The 19,856-nt window shown below is 35.7% G+C and overlaps 1 protein-coding gene across 4 annotated transcripts in view; it reads right to left on the bottom strand.

The window, feature by feature from the left end:
- LOC126751769 (aminopeptidase N) overlaps nucleotides 1-19,856 on the bottom strand; it is a 161,200-nt gene that overhangs the window by 100,494 nt on the left and 40,850 nt on the right. For all 4 annotated transcript variants that reach the window (XM_050462286.1, XM_050462288.1, XM_050462289.1 and 1 more), the window contains exon 2: nucleotides 3,475-4,139. In XM_050462286.1, coding sequence (XP_050318243.1) covers nucleotides 3,475-3,499 — 25 coding nt within the window. In that variant the 5' untranslated portion in view covers nucleotides 3,500-4,139. The remainder of the gene's footprint in view (nucleotides 1-3,474; nucleotides 4,140-19,856) is intronic.

Genomic DNA, 19,856 nt, shown 5'->3' with positions numbered 1-19,856 from the left:
TGGCGGTCACCGCATTGAGCTTCTGTTGGAATTGAATAAACGCAAACAGCAAATTTCTGTGAAGTCAAATAGAATTCTTATTTAATAATGCTATGTTTGCACTTTTATAAAATAAAAGGATTTCCTGGAAAAAAAAATTTGAAACTGTAATTTTTTCATAACATCGACTTAACCAATTAATGTTGCCATAAAGATGATTTTGTTTTTGGTAATAACTTTGGGTAAGGGGGTCACGCAAGTGAGGAAAATTCTCTGATTGCCATTCACTTAGGAGTGGCCAGAAACGATTATTTTGCATATGGCTGAAGCAGCTCACGACTTCCGATCTTAGACCAAGTATCCTCTGGGTAGCCAAAGAACATCCGTTTGAAGGCGAGCTAAAGTGAGAAGGCAAACCATCCGTACTCAGGGTTGTGCGCTGGGTTTGGGACCCGCCACGTAAAAAGACTTCCTCAACGAAAGTGACAAGATTTCTCATCCGAGGCTGTTGTGTCCTTTTCGGCTATAACCGCGTAAGCGGTGTCTACGTCAGTAAAGAAGAAGAAGATAACTTTAGGTATTTGGTCTGTAGAACCAAGTACTCGGAGTTAAAAGTTGTTTCCCTTTCTGTTCGGTGTTTCAATTTCGTTAACTGTTGTTATAGTAAATATGTTTGGCAAATACTCGCAATAAGGGCTATGTCTAGATACGAGTACATATATACTATACTTCTGCTTAATCTACAGATTTTCTGATGTAGAGATTTCGCACTTAATTTCATATATGGTATCTTCTACAGTCCTTTCTAGTGGAACTTCGCATGATAAGTACTTTTCCACAATTTCTCTATCCATATTTCTTTTTAGTTAAGTCTAATTTAAAGCGAGAATAGACAGTCGAAACTACGAATGAGTTCCGGCGAGATTTGGTAGAGAACAAACTTATTCTGACGAATTTATTTTTAACACTTTAGGCTTAATGAAATCGTTTCTTCGCTTTATTCTTTCAAACAACATAATATTCAAAAATGTTAGAGATCTCAACGGATAGAGATGTCTTCACCTCTGCATTCAGTGACTACAAGCTTAAAAATAAACCAAATAATAATCACGCAAAAATGCAATAAAATTATGTGAGTCTTTGTTGCGTGCACTTTAAAAATAAATATTGCTCACATTAAGAAAATATATTTTTTTTCTTCAACCGCTTGTGTAATGATGGATAAATGCTCATCTGTCTTCGACATGGCAACGAAAGAACAAACGGTGACAACGCAACTACAGCAACTACTTATTGGCAACAACAGGCTTGACAAGAAATACAAGAGCTTAACAACTTATGAACAATTTGCTGCATTACAACAACAAATGTGTGCATTAGTATAGTGTAAAAGTGAAAGAATGCATGTAGTCATGTACATTTATTGTTGTTTGAATGTGGACCTACAAGAGCCAGCAACACAGGTGCCAAATGTTGTAGACTTTCTGCGATGAAAGCAAGCTGCTGTCTTTCGCCTTGTACCAATGGGATTCACATCGGGATGATGCGTGTGGTTAAGCGATTTAAAATTTTATGTTTCTTCTTTAAAAATAAATAGGCAAATGTAAGCTAAAAGGAGGCGACGCGAGTCACAGGCATGAGCAACAAACGATTTCAAAGTCAAAATTGCATTTTTATTTCAACAATTTCGTAATTTTCGAAACATAAATGCAGAGAACATTAAAACTTACACACAAATACATATGTACATATATTTGTATGCACGTTTGTAAAAGTATATGTGTACTTCTTTGGCGCGACAGCTCGCAGAGTGGAACGAGTGTTCGCTCGTTCGCCAGCAATGAATGAAAAGTTGCTTGGGCGGACAGATGGGTAATCAGTTTGGTTAGGCTTTGCCTTGTAAACAAACAAACAATGGCGATGACGCAGACAACAATAAACATGATCATGACATAATGAACAGTGGTAGAAGTGGTGCCGAGCGACGTCGGCGAGCTAGTAAAGCAAACGAATGCAAAATCTAAGAACATCGAGAAAAAAAATGTGCATTCCATGGACAAAGTGACGGCTGCCGTATGCTTTATGTCGCCCACTTAAGTTGCAACACATCAAAAGGCGATGCACGAATTTTGCGAGTGGCAAAAGAATAAATTTCTTTGAATGCAATTTCCGTTAGTCTTTAGTGTGCTCAATGCATGTCATAAATGATTGATTGATCTTACTGCTTTGGTCGAAAATACAATTTAAAGAAGTGTTCTTGAAAAATGTCGAATCAATTTGAATTTTAGGTGAAATGGTATCATTTATATATCGTAAAATCAGTAGCTTTCGAGCAATTTTCATACAGTTTCAGTTGGTTGCAGCTACTTTTTAGTTGAAAGTAGTGTTGAGATGACGTAGTTGGTGGTTTTATGCCTCGTGCGACTTTGCTGTGTTAAATGTGGCTTGTAATAATACAACGAAATCAAAAAGATTATATAGATAATCGTCGAATAATGATAATATTGATAATTTTCTATTGGATTACAAATGCGTTCTGGATCTACCAAATCCCTCAAAGTAGTTGTCAATAACTGATTATGTTTCTTTATATTTGATGAATCTATGCGGTCAGTGCAAGTTTACAGATTTGAAAAGTGGAATCTTAGTAAGATCTGTTAATATTGTGTATGTGTCAGTTCAGTTATTCTCAAGGCCGCTATGATCAAATGTTTGGTCGTGAGTTCGGTTCAAGTAAGCAAAAAATTAGACTGAATTTTTATACGGCCAAGACTTGACAGACAACTGATTTTACGAAAACCATTAATTTCCAGCAAAAAACGCAAAAAGTATACATAATTGATTTAATAAATCAATATTGTCTTCAATCACATTTATTTCATGAGATTTATTTTTTGAAAGATGCATTAGATTTAAGCCCCTTCATAGAGTTTGAATTTTATAGAAAACAAAAACTAAAATGTTTTAATGCTTATATAGAGGCAGCAACTCAACAAAAGAACCGTCTACTCTTCTATGAAATCGATCCACGAAAAATTAAGTTACATTAAAAATATATTAACAAAAATATATCATGAAATAAATGAAAACAGTCATCCCAAAATAAAAAAAAAAAAAAACACTTTTAAATTTTCATGAGTTTTTGATTTTTTTGACACATCGTCACCTGAAATGTAAAATAACGTAACATTCTTTTCATAAGTTTACAAGCGAAGGAAAAACGAACAACAAGGCAAAGCCTAACCAAAAATTTTTGTTTTGGTTATAAAATGGTTAGGTATTGGTTATTATACACTCATATTGAAACAATATTGGAGTTTTCGTTATAAAATGGTTAAAATATTAGTTATTACAACTGATTTTTTTTTGATGATACTTTTGCATTTTAGGTGACGATATGCAATAAATAAGCCGTTAACATTTTGCAGATTTATATATTGTATATATATATACATTGATATGAGTAGAAGTGTAGATATTGGCTTCAGCACTCACCTTCATTCACGTAGCCGCCCTCCATCGTGCCAAACGTGTACAAATTGTTGCCACGAATTTTGTTGTTGTTATTATTGTCTCGCCGATGGCTGCTGATACTTCGTTAAAACTTTTTTTATATGCTTTATTTTTTATGTTTGATAATTTTTCTATTATTGCTTGAAGATTTTTCTCAAAAACCACTCTTGATTGTTTTCACGATTCCCGTTAAATAACAAGAACAAACAACTCAAGCAATGTTTTTTCCGGCTGCCGCTGTTTGTTAGCTTTTCCGCACTTACAACACACTCAGCAACACTTAGGCATGTAGTTGCCACTTAGATTTTGGGAAACGCTTGAAATTCTCTCAATGATTTCCACAAATGTAGCGGTTTTCTTGCCGAACGCGAAACTTGTAAGAAGTAGAATTAAGTGCAGAAAAATCAACAACAATTTGGATCGTCGCTTAATACAAGTCGCAATGATGCCGACGAGTTGACCGGTGCACGCCTCCCGCTTGCCACTCACGCGCCAACACTGGCAGCACTAAAATAGGCACAAAGTGGCACACTTAAGATCCAATTCGATCGACAATGGCGACAAAGAGGAAAAGCTCATTTCATTTGCATTTCACAATTATTATTTTTTTTTCACTTTACTCTGCGGCGCTCACACTCGAGAAAGCACTAAAAATAGGAACAAGAGGCAAATGAGACACATAAAAAAATTGTGTAGAAAAAGTGTAAAAATTACAAAAACAAAAAATGTAAAGAGTTCGGGAATAGCGAGGCAAATAATTGGGTTGTGGGCAGCGAATGCGCCGCCGCTGCAGCTGCAATAACGGCAGCAATCACAGCGATAAAGAGGCGCGTTGTCTTGTCGCTTTCGATTGAGTTTTCTATTGCTATGTGCGTACATATGTATATATAAGCATAAGTATGTATGTGTGTATGTAGGCATGTGTATAATGGCAGTCAGCGGCTTTTATTGCCTGCGCGTTGTCGCTGCAACATAAATGTTGGCGCGCACTTGCAACCGCGCCGATTTGCATAATCGCCGAGAAAGTGTGCCTCAAGCAATGATCTATCGATTGAGATGCGCACACATATGTATGTATATATATATACAAATACACGCACATACATACATACATAAACATATGTACTCATATGCATTTAACATCTTTTTGCTGTATGTTGCTGCAATTGTTGGTATGTTGTTGTTGCTCGCAGCTTATTTTCCGATTTACTCGCGCCTGATTTGTGCTCTACTCTATATATTTCGCTGTTTCTATTTTGTTTCGACATAACACGATAGCGTGCAGCAAAAATTAAAAAAAAAGTTTGATTGACTGCAAGTTGCTCGCTGCACCCCACCGAAATGTGCAGTTTATCTGTAACAACATTCGATTATGTTCACTTTTATTGTTATTATTATATAATTTGTGTGAATTGCAGTCGGTTTTGCACTTTTGACGCATGCGACAATTTTTATATTTCATGATATTTTTTATTATTAAATTTATTATAACAATTTTCAATTATTTTCACTTTTTATTATTATATAATTTGATTGAATTGTATTTTTATTGCATGCGATATTTTTTATATTTCATGACATTTTTTAATTAAAAAATTTAGTATAAGAATTTTCGATAATGTTCACTCTTATTTTTGTTATTATATAATTTAAGTGAATTGCAGTCGTTATTGCATTTTTTGTTGCATGCGATTTCTATTCCATAACATTTTATTTTATTTTAAAACTTAAAATAATGCAATCATAAGTATTGTTTCTTTCGTAAAATGTTTACAGAATTTACAGCAAAATCTGAAATGAAACAAAATAATAATTTTCATTAGTATTATAATTATAAAATGTCATGATATAATATAATTTTATACAATTAAAACATAATATCACTAAAAATCGATGGCAAATCCGACTTTTTTTGGAGCATTGAACCAAACCAAGTTTTTTCGAGAGATTGCGTCAAATGTAAAAAAAAAGTAATTTTCGAAGTCGACAAACTCGACTTATTGACCTTCGAAATTCAAAATTGAGCGTGTGGATTTGTGGAATCATTATTAAACAGCCATGCAAACTCTAATTAATTTGATGAGAACCTTTGTAGTGTCAAAAATAGTCTCACAGGACGACACCACCTGTCGAATATATGGAAACGGAATCGAATTAAGTTTATTCAATTCTGGCTCAATGGGTATGTAAACTAGCAAAATTGTTGCATTTGAGACAAAGAGCAACATGAAGAAACTCAAGAGCTGTCATTTCTTCAAGAAAAAACAACGGTTTTGTGTGGTTTGTGGGCGGGTGGAATCATCGATCCATATTTCTTCAAGCATGATGACTGTGAGAACGGCTACACTTCCCACACATCGGATCAATCAATGGATTTATTGAGAGAACAATTCGGTGAACAGATAAATTCACGTGTTGAGTCAGTCGATTAGCTACCAAGATCGGGTAATAACACTTTTTCTTTGAGGATATGTAAAGTCTAAAGTTTAGGCGGACAATCCCGCTGCGATTCAGGCCTTGGAGTAAAACATTACACGTATCATTCGCCAGTTACCAGTCGAAATGCTCGAACGAGTCATCGAAAATTGGACTCAATGGATGGACCATCTGAGACTTAGCTGCGGCCAATATTTGAAAGAGATAATCTTCAAAACATAAATGCTAAAGAATGTTCTCTCGAATGATAATAAACATTCCCCATCAGATTAGAAGTTTCTGTGTTTTTTCTAAAAAAAAATAGTAGGATACCTCGAAATGGATTACCCTATAGAGTGATAATGATGGAGTGATTAGAAACTAATCAAGACTCCTTATTTCGGTAAAGTTTAGGCAGAACTTTACTGACAGATGGTTGCCAACCATTGATAAATCGCCCCTAAATCTGAAAACGTAACCGCCCAACGTTTCGCAACGGAAAACGTTTTGCTAGTAAACAATATAAAAGTGATTGATATTGTGTTGTAAGCGCACCAATTCCATTCCAACTGTTTCATTGTAAGTTTACAGTCCCGATTACACTAAGAAGTCCGTACAGATTGCACGAATTTATTGAAAACATGATTGGAATTTACATTTGGACACAAACTGCCTCCACTGCCGCATGCCACATACTATGTGGAATAAATTTATACTGCTACAACAAGTAAAATACTCGCAAACACGACAATTCTCTATAAGACGCATTATAGAAATAGTGTAAAGAAAGTAAAATCCGGCCAGAATATTTAAATCACGGAAAATTGCAGAGAAGAAAGCAGATACGCGAAATATACACAAACAAATCACGCAATGTCAAAAAAATAATTGAAGTGTCTTAGATGCGATTCCAACAATAGATTTGCATATACGTTCAAGACTCATGAAGTATTTTTCAAATAAATGCACTTTCAAACTCTGCACATTCCCAGAAAGTTCGAACATTTCCTTAGATATTCACACATATTCTATACTTATGCATCTGTATTTGTATATTTATTTATTTCATTCGAACATGTTTTTGTTCCTCGCCATTTTTCATCGACACCATGCACCATTAAGCGGAAAATCTTTTTCGCACGCCACATATATGTACATAGTAGTTCGCGTCCATCACTAGAAGCGAGGAAAACCTTGCCACATTTCTTGCGTTTCTAACCAAACAAATTTGTTGCAATAATACACACAATAAGCGTTAAACAAGCAAACAAGAAGTTTACACTCATAATTGTAAAAGCCACCATCAACACAATGCATTTAAGTTGAAATGCATACATACATACATACGCACAGTATTTGTGTATGTGCATGTGTGTGCATGTGTGTGTGTCAGTTCATCTATTTAATGCACAATCATCCCAAGATGCATTGGCGTCTTTTATATGTATAGAGGACGTGTGTTCACTTGTGCGTAAGAGTACAGGGTGGTTCATCAAATGCTTCCTAGCCATATGATATTTTGTCAAGAAAAGTTTGAAAGTCATTATTTTATTTTCCGTTAGCAAAATGAAACAAATGTTGGTCGAAAAATATAATTTTTTTTCAGGAAACCTCTTTGTTATGTACGTTAGCGACTACTCAGCCGCCTAATTTGATAACACTACTTAACAAATTTGAAGGAAAAATTTGACACCTACACACACCCCTTGACTACAAAACAAAAAATTCTACGTGTTACGAAATTTTTACTATCATTTTCGACATTAGTCAAAAACAGCTTCTAACATCACTGTCGCAAAATCACTGTAAACTAGTGTAATCTAAAGTGGTCATGAAGCCGAGACCTGTTCGAAAAGTGGTGGCATAGTTCTTGTCTTAAAGCGGGGGCAAGACTATGAGGTCACTTTAGAATAACTGAGTTTTGAAATTTCAAACTTCAACCTTCAACCTCAGTTTTTGATATATCATTCTGAAATTTTTTCACGCTATTTTTTCCTTAAGAAGTTGCTCGTTCGTCGGAATAGTCAGCATAGGACGATTATAACATACATACTATAGCTGACATACAAGCTGACCGATCCAAACCAAGTTCTTGTATGGAAATTTTTTTTATTTGACAATGTATCTACACAAAAGTTGCACAGGTTGTTTTCTAGAGCAACAATGTAATTTCCGAAGAAATTGTTCAGATCGGCTTACTATAGCATTTTCTAGAGCAACAATGTAATCTTCGACTATAGCATATAGAAATTGATATATTCAAATTGGATTACTATAGCACATAGCTGCCATACAAACTGAACGATCGGAAAAAAGTTCTTGTATGTAAAACTGTCACATTTGACAAGATATATTCACGAAATTTGGTGTAGACCATTTTCTAAAGCGACAATGTAATCTGCGAAGAAATTGTTCAGATCGGTTAACTATAGCATATAGCTGCAATACAAACTTAACGATCGTAAAAAAGTTCTTGTATGGAAATGTTTTGCATTTGACAAGATATATTCACGAAATTTGGTGTAGACCATTTTCTAAAGCGACAATGTAATCTGCGAAGAAATTGTTCAAATTGGATTACTATAGCATATAGCTGCCATACAAACTGAACGATCGGAAAAAAGTTCTTGTATGTAAAACTGTCACATTTGACAAGATATATTCACGAAATTTGGTGTAGATCATTTTCTAAAGCTTGTATGTAAAACTGTCACATTTGACAAGATATATTCACGAAATTTGGTATATATTATTTCCTAAAGCAACAATGTAATCTTCGAAGAAATTGTTCAAATTGGATTACTATAGCATATAGCTGCAATACAAACTGACAGATCGAAATAACGATCTTTTTATGCTATTTTATGCCAATGGAAATGCACCTGTGTAGGGTATTAGTACCAATAACATTCAATGTAGACGAAGATAACCTTTTTTTCTTCGATTAAATTAAAAAAAACAAAGATTTTTTACTTAATTTTCAAAAGAAATCCCATAGTCCAATACAAATGAACCACACTGTATATGACAGCACTAACTTAGCACTTTCTGTTTATATTTCAAGTGAAAATATAATCTCTGCAAACATTCCCGTTTTATATCTGCCTGCCGACTTGACTGAGATTTATTACAGCTTGCCTGTGCGATAGTATCCACCAGCCGCCAACCGCCCAACCGTCAGTCTCCACGAGCACACGTCAGTGCCATTGTCAGTGGTAAACTTGTATACCTTTTTAGTTATACCCCATACACATATACACACTTACACGCCTACAAAGTAGCAATGCGTCTAAAATTAGCAGCGCCTGCAACTCGGCTGTCTCCGCCGCCACAGCAGGAAGATCTGCATATTTGCCAAGTGAAATATGCATGGATGCAATGCGGACTGGCCTCTATGCTCGCATTTGCGAATTCAAGTGCTTTTGTACCCATACAAATATAACAACAAATATAATACAAGTTAGTTGCTTCTAGTCTGCCCGAGTGCGCCTTGACATTTGTGCGCTGCACATTCGGTTCTTGCGGGAAATTTTAATGAGCCACAAAATGAGACAAGTTCAGTGGAAAGAGCTGTAACTGCAAATGTAAATATGTATGCATCATTTTTTGCTCATAAAATTCATTTCTTGTTTGCATATAACTAAACACAGTGGCGACGGCAGTCAGTCAAATCGTCAACACTGTCAAACTGCCATAGATATCATGCATATTGTGATAAAAATGTAATTGTATTGTACAGTGAAGTGCGGGTCCAAGCCGTCCAAGCCGCTTGGATGGCGTCTCATATGACGTGCTGACAGCGCAGAGATGAGCTGTCACTTGTCTACTGAATAAGTATGCAAAAATTCCTTATTTGCCACGATGAAACGTTATTTTTTTGGTTGTTTTGTACTTTTTAGGACTTGGTTGACTCACAAGAGCTAATAATAACAAATAAGTTATAGAGCTGTAAAAGTAATAGAGTCGTTTATTGAGAATAAAAAACTAAACAAAATTTTAGGTGACGTCATACTAGCAAGAATTTGAATATGTATTGTTAAATGGAATTACTGTCAAGTCTTTCTTTTTAAAGGCTCAAAGCGCTTTGTCGATTAAGGAGGATATAGTATGTAGGGATAGCCTCCTCAACATCGCATAAAGGGTTCTATCGAGCGTACTGTGTGAAAGACTGAAGCCCACCGTCAACAAACTGATTGGACCTTATCAGTGTGACTTTAAGCCTGGAAAATCAACAACTGTTTAGATATTCTTCATGCGCCAAATCTTGGAAAAGACCCGTGAAAGGAGAATCGACACACACCATCTCTTCGTCGATATTAAAGCTGCTTTTGACAACACGAAAACAACTGCCTTTATGTTGCTGTGCTGTTGTCTGAATTTGGCATCCCTGCAAAAATAATGCGGCAATGGAAACTGACGTTGCGGAATACCAAAAGCTCCGTCAGGATCGGGAAGGTCCCCTCCGAGCCGTTCGATACCAAAGAAAGTTTCAGACAAGGCGACTCCCTTTCATGCAAATTTTTCAATCTGGAGAAAATAATTCGAGCTGCAGAGCTTAATGGAGAAGGTACCATCTTCTATAAGAGTGTACAGCTGCTGGCGTATGATATTGATGTCATTAGCCTTAACAACCGATAGTTCTGTTTTCTCCAGAATAGATAAGGCAGCGAAGCAAGCGGGTCTGGTGGTGATCGAGGGCAAGACAGAATATCTCCTGTCATCAAACAAACAGTCGTTGCACTCGCGACTAGGCTCCCACGTCACTGTTGGCAGCCATAACGTCGAAGTCGTAGATAATTTCGTCTATGTTGGAACCAGCATCAACATCAACAACAACGTCAGCCTCGAAATCCAACGCAGAATAACTCTTGTCAAGATGTGCTACTTCGGACTAATTGAGAAGTAAAGTCCTCTCTTGACGAACAAAAACCAAACTCTATAACTCACTCATTATTCCCTTCCTGCTATATGATGCAGAGGCATGGACGATGATAACATCTGATGAGTTGACGTTACGAGTTTTCGAGAGAAAGGTTCTGCGGAAGATTAATGGTATTTTGCACGTTGGACACGGCGAATATCGCATTCTATGGTACGATGAGCTGTATGAGATATACGACGACATTGACATATGTAGTTCAGCGAATTAAAAGACAGCGACTACGCTGACTAGGTCATGTCATTCGAAGCAGAGGAAGGCCTCCACTCCGTTGGAAAGATCAGGTGGAGAAGGACCTGGCTTCGCTAGGAGTCTCCAATTGGCGCCACCTTGCGAAAAGAAGAAACGACTGGCGACAGTGTCTAGATCAATAAAGAAATAAGAAGATGTTGTGATATCATTTTGTGATACTCCAGTAGTCCCATATTTACTATTCAAAAGAAAAATACCGATTTCATTATTAAACATATCATCATTTCTTGTCGATACCTACATTACATCAAGACTCCAACTTTCCGATATCTATTTTGTAAATGCTTTGGTTTTCCGCTTCGAATTAAGTTTTTCAATGATATTATTCGTACAGCTATTCATTGCGGCCAAACCCGAAAAAAGCGCTTCATAAATAAACGAATTTCCTTTTCATTCATTTGAAAGGAAAAACGCTTTCACTTGCCATACTTGAAGATCTCTTTATACTCCCTTTGTAAGGATGAATAAATTGTTTTATATGTGTGGACAAATGTATGTACTTACATACCCATTATACTCAGTTCCTATAATCTCACACGAACGTGACTGAACATGTTTACTAAAATTTGTTTTGCCTATTACTTTAATCAAGCATTAGCTGTTTTAAGTACACCGCTAGCACATTTAAGGTGCAAAATAGAAAAATCTAAAATTTATTTGCATAAATGTTTATCACAACTTCGCTGAGTATTAAGTCGTAGGCTGTCAAATGCAAAAAAGTTGCTTTGCTTTATTATACTCACTAATTTTAGTGTTTTCTTAATTTAGTATTGCGCAAATATTTATATTAACCCGCATGTGGCAACACTAAGTGGCACAAACATACAATACTTAAATACAAATTTAATATTTTTTTCTATTTCAGAGTATATTTTTACCGAAACAAGTGCTATAGAGAACGTTTAGAGCGATACGCATAAGGGAAATATAACAGCAAGGGAATATTCTCTTAGTGCACATAAGGGTTAATCAGACAAAACGGCTCAAATCGACTTTGCATGCAAATACATAACAACAATTTAAGGAGGTATGTGCATATATATTATTTATTACTGTTTATATACATATATTATATATATACATAATTATATACATATATATACATACATTTATATTTATATAAAAAAGTACATCGGTGCGTAAAATAAATTTTAATGCAAATAAATTGCAAATTAGTTTGTATTCAGAGCTATAAAACCCCATTAAACTCATATCTATGCCTCAACGCGGCCATGCATATGTTAATATGTAAATATGTGTATCATCCACATAGTAAATACTGTATATTATGACGTCAGCTTTTACACAAAAACTGTTGCTATGAATATTTAATTATCATTTAACTTTTAGTCGGCTTTATTTGAGCAAAATAGAGTATACATATATTAGGGTGGATCAAAAAAAAATATTTTTTTTGTTTGTTACTCTGAAAAATAGGTTCTTAGACACCTCTAAGAAAGCCTCTCCAAAAACCTATGAGTTTCCCGTTACAATTAAGAACTCATGCTTGGAGAGGCTTTCTTAGAGGTGTCTAGGAACCTATTTTTCAGAGTACCAAACGAAAAAAAAAATTTTTTTTTTTGATCCACCCTAGTATATATAATATGAATGTATGAATATGCTTGTTAAACAGGGTGATAAACTCCTAAAGCAAATAACGGTGCACAGTACACACTTATGCAAATGAAAACGTGTTGGTCCATTTATTTTGTAGATTGTGTGCTCCAAAAATATACTATAAAAAAAATTTGTTTGTCATAAAATTTGGCGAAAATTATTATTTGCTGGCAGGTCTTTGGTCGATTATCTTTTGAGTTCATTAGTTGACAATTTTTTTAAACCTTAAAGTAAATATGTACATATATATTTATTAAAATATATTGTATATAGGTATAATGGTTCAGCACGAATAGAGTCGATTTAGTCATGCCCATTGAGTCCCTCATTTTCTGAGATATCAATCTGAAATTTTGCACTCAATCTTTTCTTTTCAAGAAGCTGCACATTTGTCAGATTTGTCGACATCGGATCACTATAGCTTACATAACTGAACTGAATGATCAAAATTTAGTTGTTCTATGGAAAATTTGTTTATTTGATGAGATATATATACGAAATTTGGCGCGAATCATTGTTCAATTATACCTGTTTTGCTTTCGATGATAATATCAGCTGCATTCAATGTACCAAACTTAGAGAGTGACGAATCGAACGAACTATTGGTATAAACCAAATAGGTTGACATAATCAAATAATAGTTAGAACACCATAAGGTGATTTAAACTGTTTTCCAAATGTCTAGGAGAGCGTATGTCTTGCACTGAAACCTGATATACATATGTATTCATTATTGTTTTCCAAGTTTTTAACAAGAGAGCAGATTTTGTGAGAATATTTTTGCGTTCAGATGTTCTGGCATTCAAGTAATTAGGAAATAATGAAAATATTATACATATATTGATTAAAATGGTTTATAGAATGCAAAATTGAAAATGTAAATGAACATATGTTACATGTATTAATTCGACAATCTAAATAGCGTAATCAATAAGACACTCAATTTCGAATTTTTTGATGATACGTTATTTTGCATTTCAGGTGACGATATATTCATTATTGTTTCCCAAGTTTTTAACAAGAGAAATAATATAAGAACATTTTTTTAATGTTCAAAAAAAAATTCATAGTAATTAAAAATGTTGAATATGTTTGTATTATATATTAGAGGCCCTTTAAGGGAAAAATTCAAAGCAGTAAATATACGGAATATGGAAATTTATTGCCAAAGACAATCAAAACCAGTATAAAGAAATAATATTCCGACCATTTCTGTTTTTTATTATCGAAATTACGACGTTCCAAAAACAAAAAAAATTTTTGGTAAAACAATGTGTCATAAAATAAAAGCGAATGTAGTGAATAATAAATAAAACTTAGAGAAACGATATTGCAATGTTTTAATATCAAAAAATAATCTCAAAATACTTGAAACTTAATTATAAAAAATTAGAATATAATTAGATGATATACATATGCATCACACCTAACTTATACAATTAAGCTATAGAGTGTATGTTCAGGGTAAAGATTTTGTGAAATATAGGATTTTTTTGGTACCATCCTTCTGTTCCTATGAGAAATATGGGAACCACGTATTTCTGTAACAGAAACAATAACTCAACCTCAACTGATATGGTTTAAAGTCTATCTAATGCAGAAAAGAGTCATAGAATGTGCCTCGCCTGAAAAGTTTATCAGTCTTGGCCCTACAGAATACACTAGAAGCACTATAACTCCTAGATATATTTATAAATTATGCTGCCATCGCAAGGAGCGTAAATCACAGCTAATTTCCAACCGAATTATTTACATATGTATAAAAACACTGAAAATATTATTATTATGGGGCTGCAGAGTTCATGTTTATGTTTTTAACAGAAGATTCTTTCATCGTCAATGTACTATTTATCCATACCCATAACTTCGATCACTAACAACAACGTCAGGTTCGAAATCCAACGCAGAATAACTTTTGCCAACAGGTGCTACTTCGGACTGAGTAGGCAATTGAGAAGTTAAGTCCTCTCACGACGAACAAACCCCGAAGTCTATAAGTCACTCATTATTCCCGTCTTGCTATATGGTGCAAAGGCATGGACGATGACATCATCTGATAAGTAGACGTTACGAGAAAAGTTCGCGGAAGATTTATGCTTCTTTGCGCATTGGCAAAGGCGAATATCGCATTAAATGGAACGATGAGCTGTACGCGTTATACGACAACATTGACATAGTTCAGCGAATTAAAAGACAGCGGCTAAGCTGGCTAGGTCATATCGTCCATATGGATGATAACACTCCAGTGAAAGTATTCGACGCAGCACCCGCCGGAGAAAGCAGAGGAAAAGCAAGACCTTCACTCCGTTGGAGAGATCAGAGGGAGAAGCACCTAGCTACACTTGGTATCTCGAAATGGCGCAAACAGCGAAAAGAAGAAACGACTGGCGCGCTGTTCTTAACTCGGCTTTAACCGACTGAGGTAGACCAGTAAAGAAGAAGAATCTTTAATCGAGCATATTTTACCACTTGTGAACCTTGGTCTACTATTGACCTTATTACAAATAGTTTTATATTTCACTCAAAAGTCTCATTTGATATAAGAACTTAAAACCATGCGAGATCACGGTTATCTCATTCACTGTTATTAATCATTTTATTGGAATTAATATTTTTTCTGATTTTTTTTTTTTTGCATTATCTTAATATTTTTCAATTCTTTGAATTGTGTTTCAAATTTCGTGACACAATTTCAAATATCTTTATATTAATTGCTCACTGTCGCCGGATCACTTTCCATGTCAGCATGCAAATTTAAGACGATTAAGACAAACGAACAACCGGCCAACACAACACACACACACACACATACAACATATTGCTAAATAGTGCCTAATTCATAGAAATCATAAATAACCAAATAAAAAAGCAATTTTTAATAAATTTATCACGACAAGCGATCAGCAAAATAGCGGAAATTATTAGCCAAAGTGAGGGCGTTTCGAGTCAACAGAGCACCATTTTTTTCCCGACAAACACCCACCAAAATTTTAAGCCGGCAATACGACAAGCTTTTGAGTGACAGCGACAAGAGTAAGGCGCGCAGATAACGAGCAGCCCCAACAACGCGAGCCACCGAACCACAACCGAACAATGACAAAGTCGCGATTAAACTGATAGCAATTGAACAAAAGTAGCGCCGCTTGGGCAACAGAAAGTAAAAACAAAAGCAACACACACAAATTTTAAGCAAAACTTTGCGGCAAACCAAAGTACACGCAATCGTAATGAAGTACGAAAAGCGAAAATTCTGCGCGCCGCCACATTTAAGGCATACATACATACATATTTACATACCTCCAACGACTTGTTCAAGTGTAATTGTGGCAACAACAACAGCCGTGGTTGTTAGCATATTGCCAGCCGAACTGTCAAGAAATATAACAAACTTATCAAACACATCGCACAATGTACAGTTGCAGATAGCGATCGCTCGCCAAGTGACAGCCGACGAGGCGGCCTGAAGTGATTGGGGCGTCGTGGGTTTGCGGTCAGCGCTCATCAATAAATTAATGCTCGACTTATATTTTTTCATTAAGTACTTCGAAATATTCGAAAAAAATGACGAATTCTTGGAAAATATTTATTCAAGTATGCTAACACTCGCGCCCCATTTTTGGCGCTGCGTAGATGCGCAATGCAAGTAAGCGTTTTCGAGCGTTGTGCAAATGGGTGTTGACAAGCACGAAGACAAACGACAGTTCCGCCATTGACCGTCGCCTTAGAAGAATTATTGTGCTTTTAATTAAAGCGACAGACTATTTTGGAGGCCAACTAAAATTGGTATTGCGCGTTTTGTGGATATTACTCACCGAAATGTGTTCATATGCACATTCATACCGACATATAAACATATTAAAAATTGTCGGTATGCTTTAATGTGAAATAGTGGGGGTGTAAAATTAGAGTTGACTTTTTTTCGAAGTTCTATTATGTGGTGTACTAACTAATAATGTATAGTAAGTTCCAAGTCAAATTTTTTTGTGTATTTTTCTTGGGGTAGATCAGAACTTGTCATATTCCAAACAGCTCTTTAATACACCTTCAAATATATGTATCTTAGAATTTCGTAAAGCCTTTAAATGTTTAGTGGTGACACCATCACACAGCCACTTCGCAGAGTTTAGTAACAGATTTTTACCTAAACACAAAATTTATTGCCTAAAGCCCAGTGTACTTAGTGGTCTTGGAAGCCACGCCACAGTCTAACGAAGCAAAAAAGCATCAAAAGTTTCCTTCAAGAAATCGACTGTTTCATTGGTTGTATAGCATGTAGCGACGTCTTGTTGCAAACAAAGTTCATCCACATCAACATGCTCCAATTCAGACATGAAAAAGTCATTAGCACAATTTTTTCCGACTATTGACTGACTGTAAATTATGAGCGGCTTCATTTTTGATGAAGTACAAACCAATGATTCCTTCTGCCCTTAGAGTACTTCAAAGAGTGACTTTTCGAGAATGTAACAATTTTGTTTAGTAACGTAACCACTAAACCAAAAGTTAAAGCTCACTTAAAAAAAATTTTTCGCTGCAGAAAATTTTCTTGCGAAAATCGGGATCGGTGGTTATCTCGTTTTGGGCCTTTCATCGAACATGCAAAGCGTTTCGTACTCGTTCGGCTTCAATTCTTGCACGAGTTGGATTATTGTAAGCCCAAAAACCAAGATCCCTTTGCAAAATGGACTGTTCCGCGTGATGGCAGATAGGCTGAATCGGGTCTTCTTTGAAACTCTGCTCCACAAAAGCAAAGCGTTTTCAGAGGACACAGAGTAAGCGTGTTGCATTAGTTTCTTAAATTACTGATTTCGCGCTGAGCGATGTGACGCGGGGATCGAACCATCATTTGATAAAAAATTTCCACGAGTAAATCCGTTCATTAGGAATTGGCATGCTAAACTCAGTATAAGACAAGTAACAACTGTCAAAAAGACGAAATACTAAAAAGTTATTGCCTAATTGAAAACCACACGTCTAAAAAAATACACCAGACTCAGTGAGTCTGGGTTCCTAAAAGATCACGTGATACCAGATCACTTGGATCATGGAGAGGACAAATTGAACTCTGGCGGCTCCTTCTTTACCCATATACCGGCGAGGCAGTTGTGGTTGGGAAGAAGCCGTTAGAGGAGAGAGGCAACGAGCTTCTTCACGGATGGGTCAAAGCTTGGGGAAAGGTTGGTGGAGCGGTTTACTATCAGCAGCTCTCTATCAATGCTAGTTTCCGACTTCCTAAGAGACTTAACCTCGCTATCAATAGCATCGAGTGTCTTTGTGATTAGACTGGTATGGGTGCCACAGCGGAATCGCAGTAAACTGTAAAGCTGATGAGGTAGCATGAAAAGGCAACTTAGAACCGCTATCGGTAGAATGGTAGCGGGTCAGTGCTTCCGTATCTTCTTGTGTTCTACCAGTAGATAACTGGGCTTCACTGAAGCTTGACCAGCGCTGGGCCACCATCGGTACATGCGCTGTCGCAAAAGCCTTTTGTCCAAGATCGATGGCAAGAGATCTAGTGATCTCTTTGTCTCAGTATGGCTAGCCTCTCCCATGCAGTAAGGCTGGGAATCCTACCAGTCGCCATCTGCATAAGCTGTTTGGGGGGTTAAGACATAAACACACCTGAAATAGTGACAATGTCTATATACCAATAAGTGTGACTGTTTCAAATAAGTATTTATCTGAAATTCGGTCTTCTAACAGATTTCCGGTCTTTCTCCTAGTTTGTACATAACTTGATGTCCTCTGAAATACAGAGCTTGCTAAATTTTTAAGGACTCTATCATATAACGAAGCTTTATTTAATCAGCTGTATTTTATTGCTAATTTAAATGGTCTAAGAAAAAAAAGTTTCTGATTTGATATAGTTTCGAACTCGCTTAACTAAAATGAAAGCCAGAACTGTTTGGTTTCAGTCAAAATTCCTCAATAATAATATTTTATCATGTGACAAAAGTTGTGTAACAATAAATAATCGTCGAAACAAACACTAATTTGTTTTAAATGATATTGAACTCAGCGTGGCGCCAACTGATCCCGGTCTGAAATCTACAAAAACTGAGCACATACAATGGAAGTTTATTTGTAGATATGTATGTATGTGGTAGAATATATTAAATAAAAGCAATAAAATCTTTGTAGACACCGAAAATATTTTGAAGCACACACATAACCTACAACAATGCTTTTATGACATGCGCTTGCGGCTAAAAAGGGTCTCTTCCTGCTCTGGCAGACGCAAAGATTTCTGAAAACGAAATAGAAACCGAATCCAAATTAGATTTCCCTTCAACTTATTGAATTTAAGCGCAATCAAAAGAATCTTCATTGACCTTCAATTGTACGCCCATGAGCACAAGTATATGTATATTTGTGTGTATAGGCATTCACCGCAATTGCGTTCATTTATTGTTGCTTACAACAACCACAATTACAATCAATTTGTCGTAACCGAAATGCACTTGAAAAGGGTGAGACTGCCGTAGGCAGATGCCATGTGATCCACCATACAATTGACAATCGGCTGTCAGTGCTCCCGGCTGCCATCGATTTATGATTGCTCATGTATTATACATATGTATGTATGTGTATATATGTGTGTTTAAACTATATGCTTGTTGGCGAGCCTCGATATAATTTCACTTTTGCCATGACAAACAATCAAAAATGCATTTCTTTCAATTATTCGTTTATTTATTAATGTAAATAAGAGTGAGTAGTAATCAGACTAGAAGCAAGCGGTGGTAAGCGGTGCGTGGTGCGCATGCGCTTAACAGCCTACCACTATAAGCGGCATAAGAGGCAGCGGCACCTACACAAACAATTTCGATTTGATTTAGTTTCGACCAGTCGTGCTTCGTTCGATTTGCGTGGGTTTGTTTGTTGTAATTAATGTTGTTGTGGTTTTGGTGTTGACGTTAGCGCTAACGCGCTGATGTGACTACTGTTTTATTAATAAATAAAAATTCGTTAGATATTTACCCTGAACTTATTTATTTTTTAATTAATTTCTATTTTTTATTTTATTATTCGCTGGTGGATTTATTTACTGTTATTTTTTTATAAGTTTTTTGTTTATAGATTCTTTTATGAAATTTTTTTTATAGAATTTTGTTAATTTTTCTTTGAGCAACCACAAAAC

This window comes from Bactrocera neohumeralis, chromosome 2 (assembly GCF_024586455.1).
Source record: "Bactrocera neohumeralis isolate Rockhampton chromosome 2, APGP_CSIRO_Bneo_wtdbg2-racon-allhic-juicebox.fasta_v2, whole genome shotgun sequence".
NCBI classification, from domain to species: domain Eukaryota; kingdom Metazoa; phylum Arthropoda; class Insecta; order Diptera; family Tephritidae; genus Bactrocera; species Bactrocera neohumeralis.
This window is presented reverse-complemented; position numbering and strand designations above follow the sequence as displayed.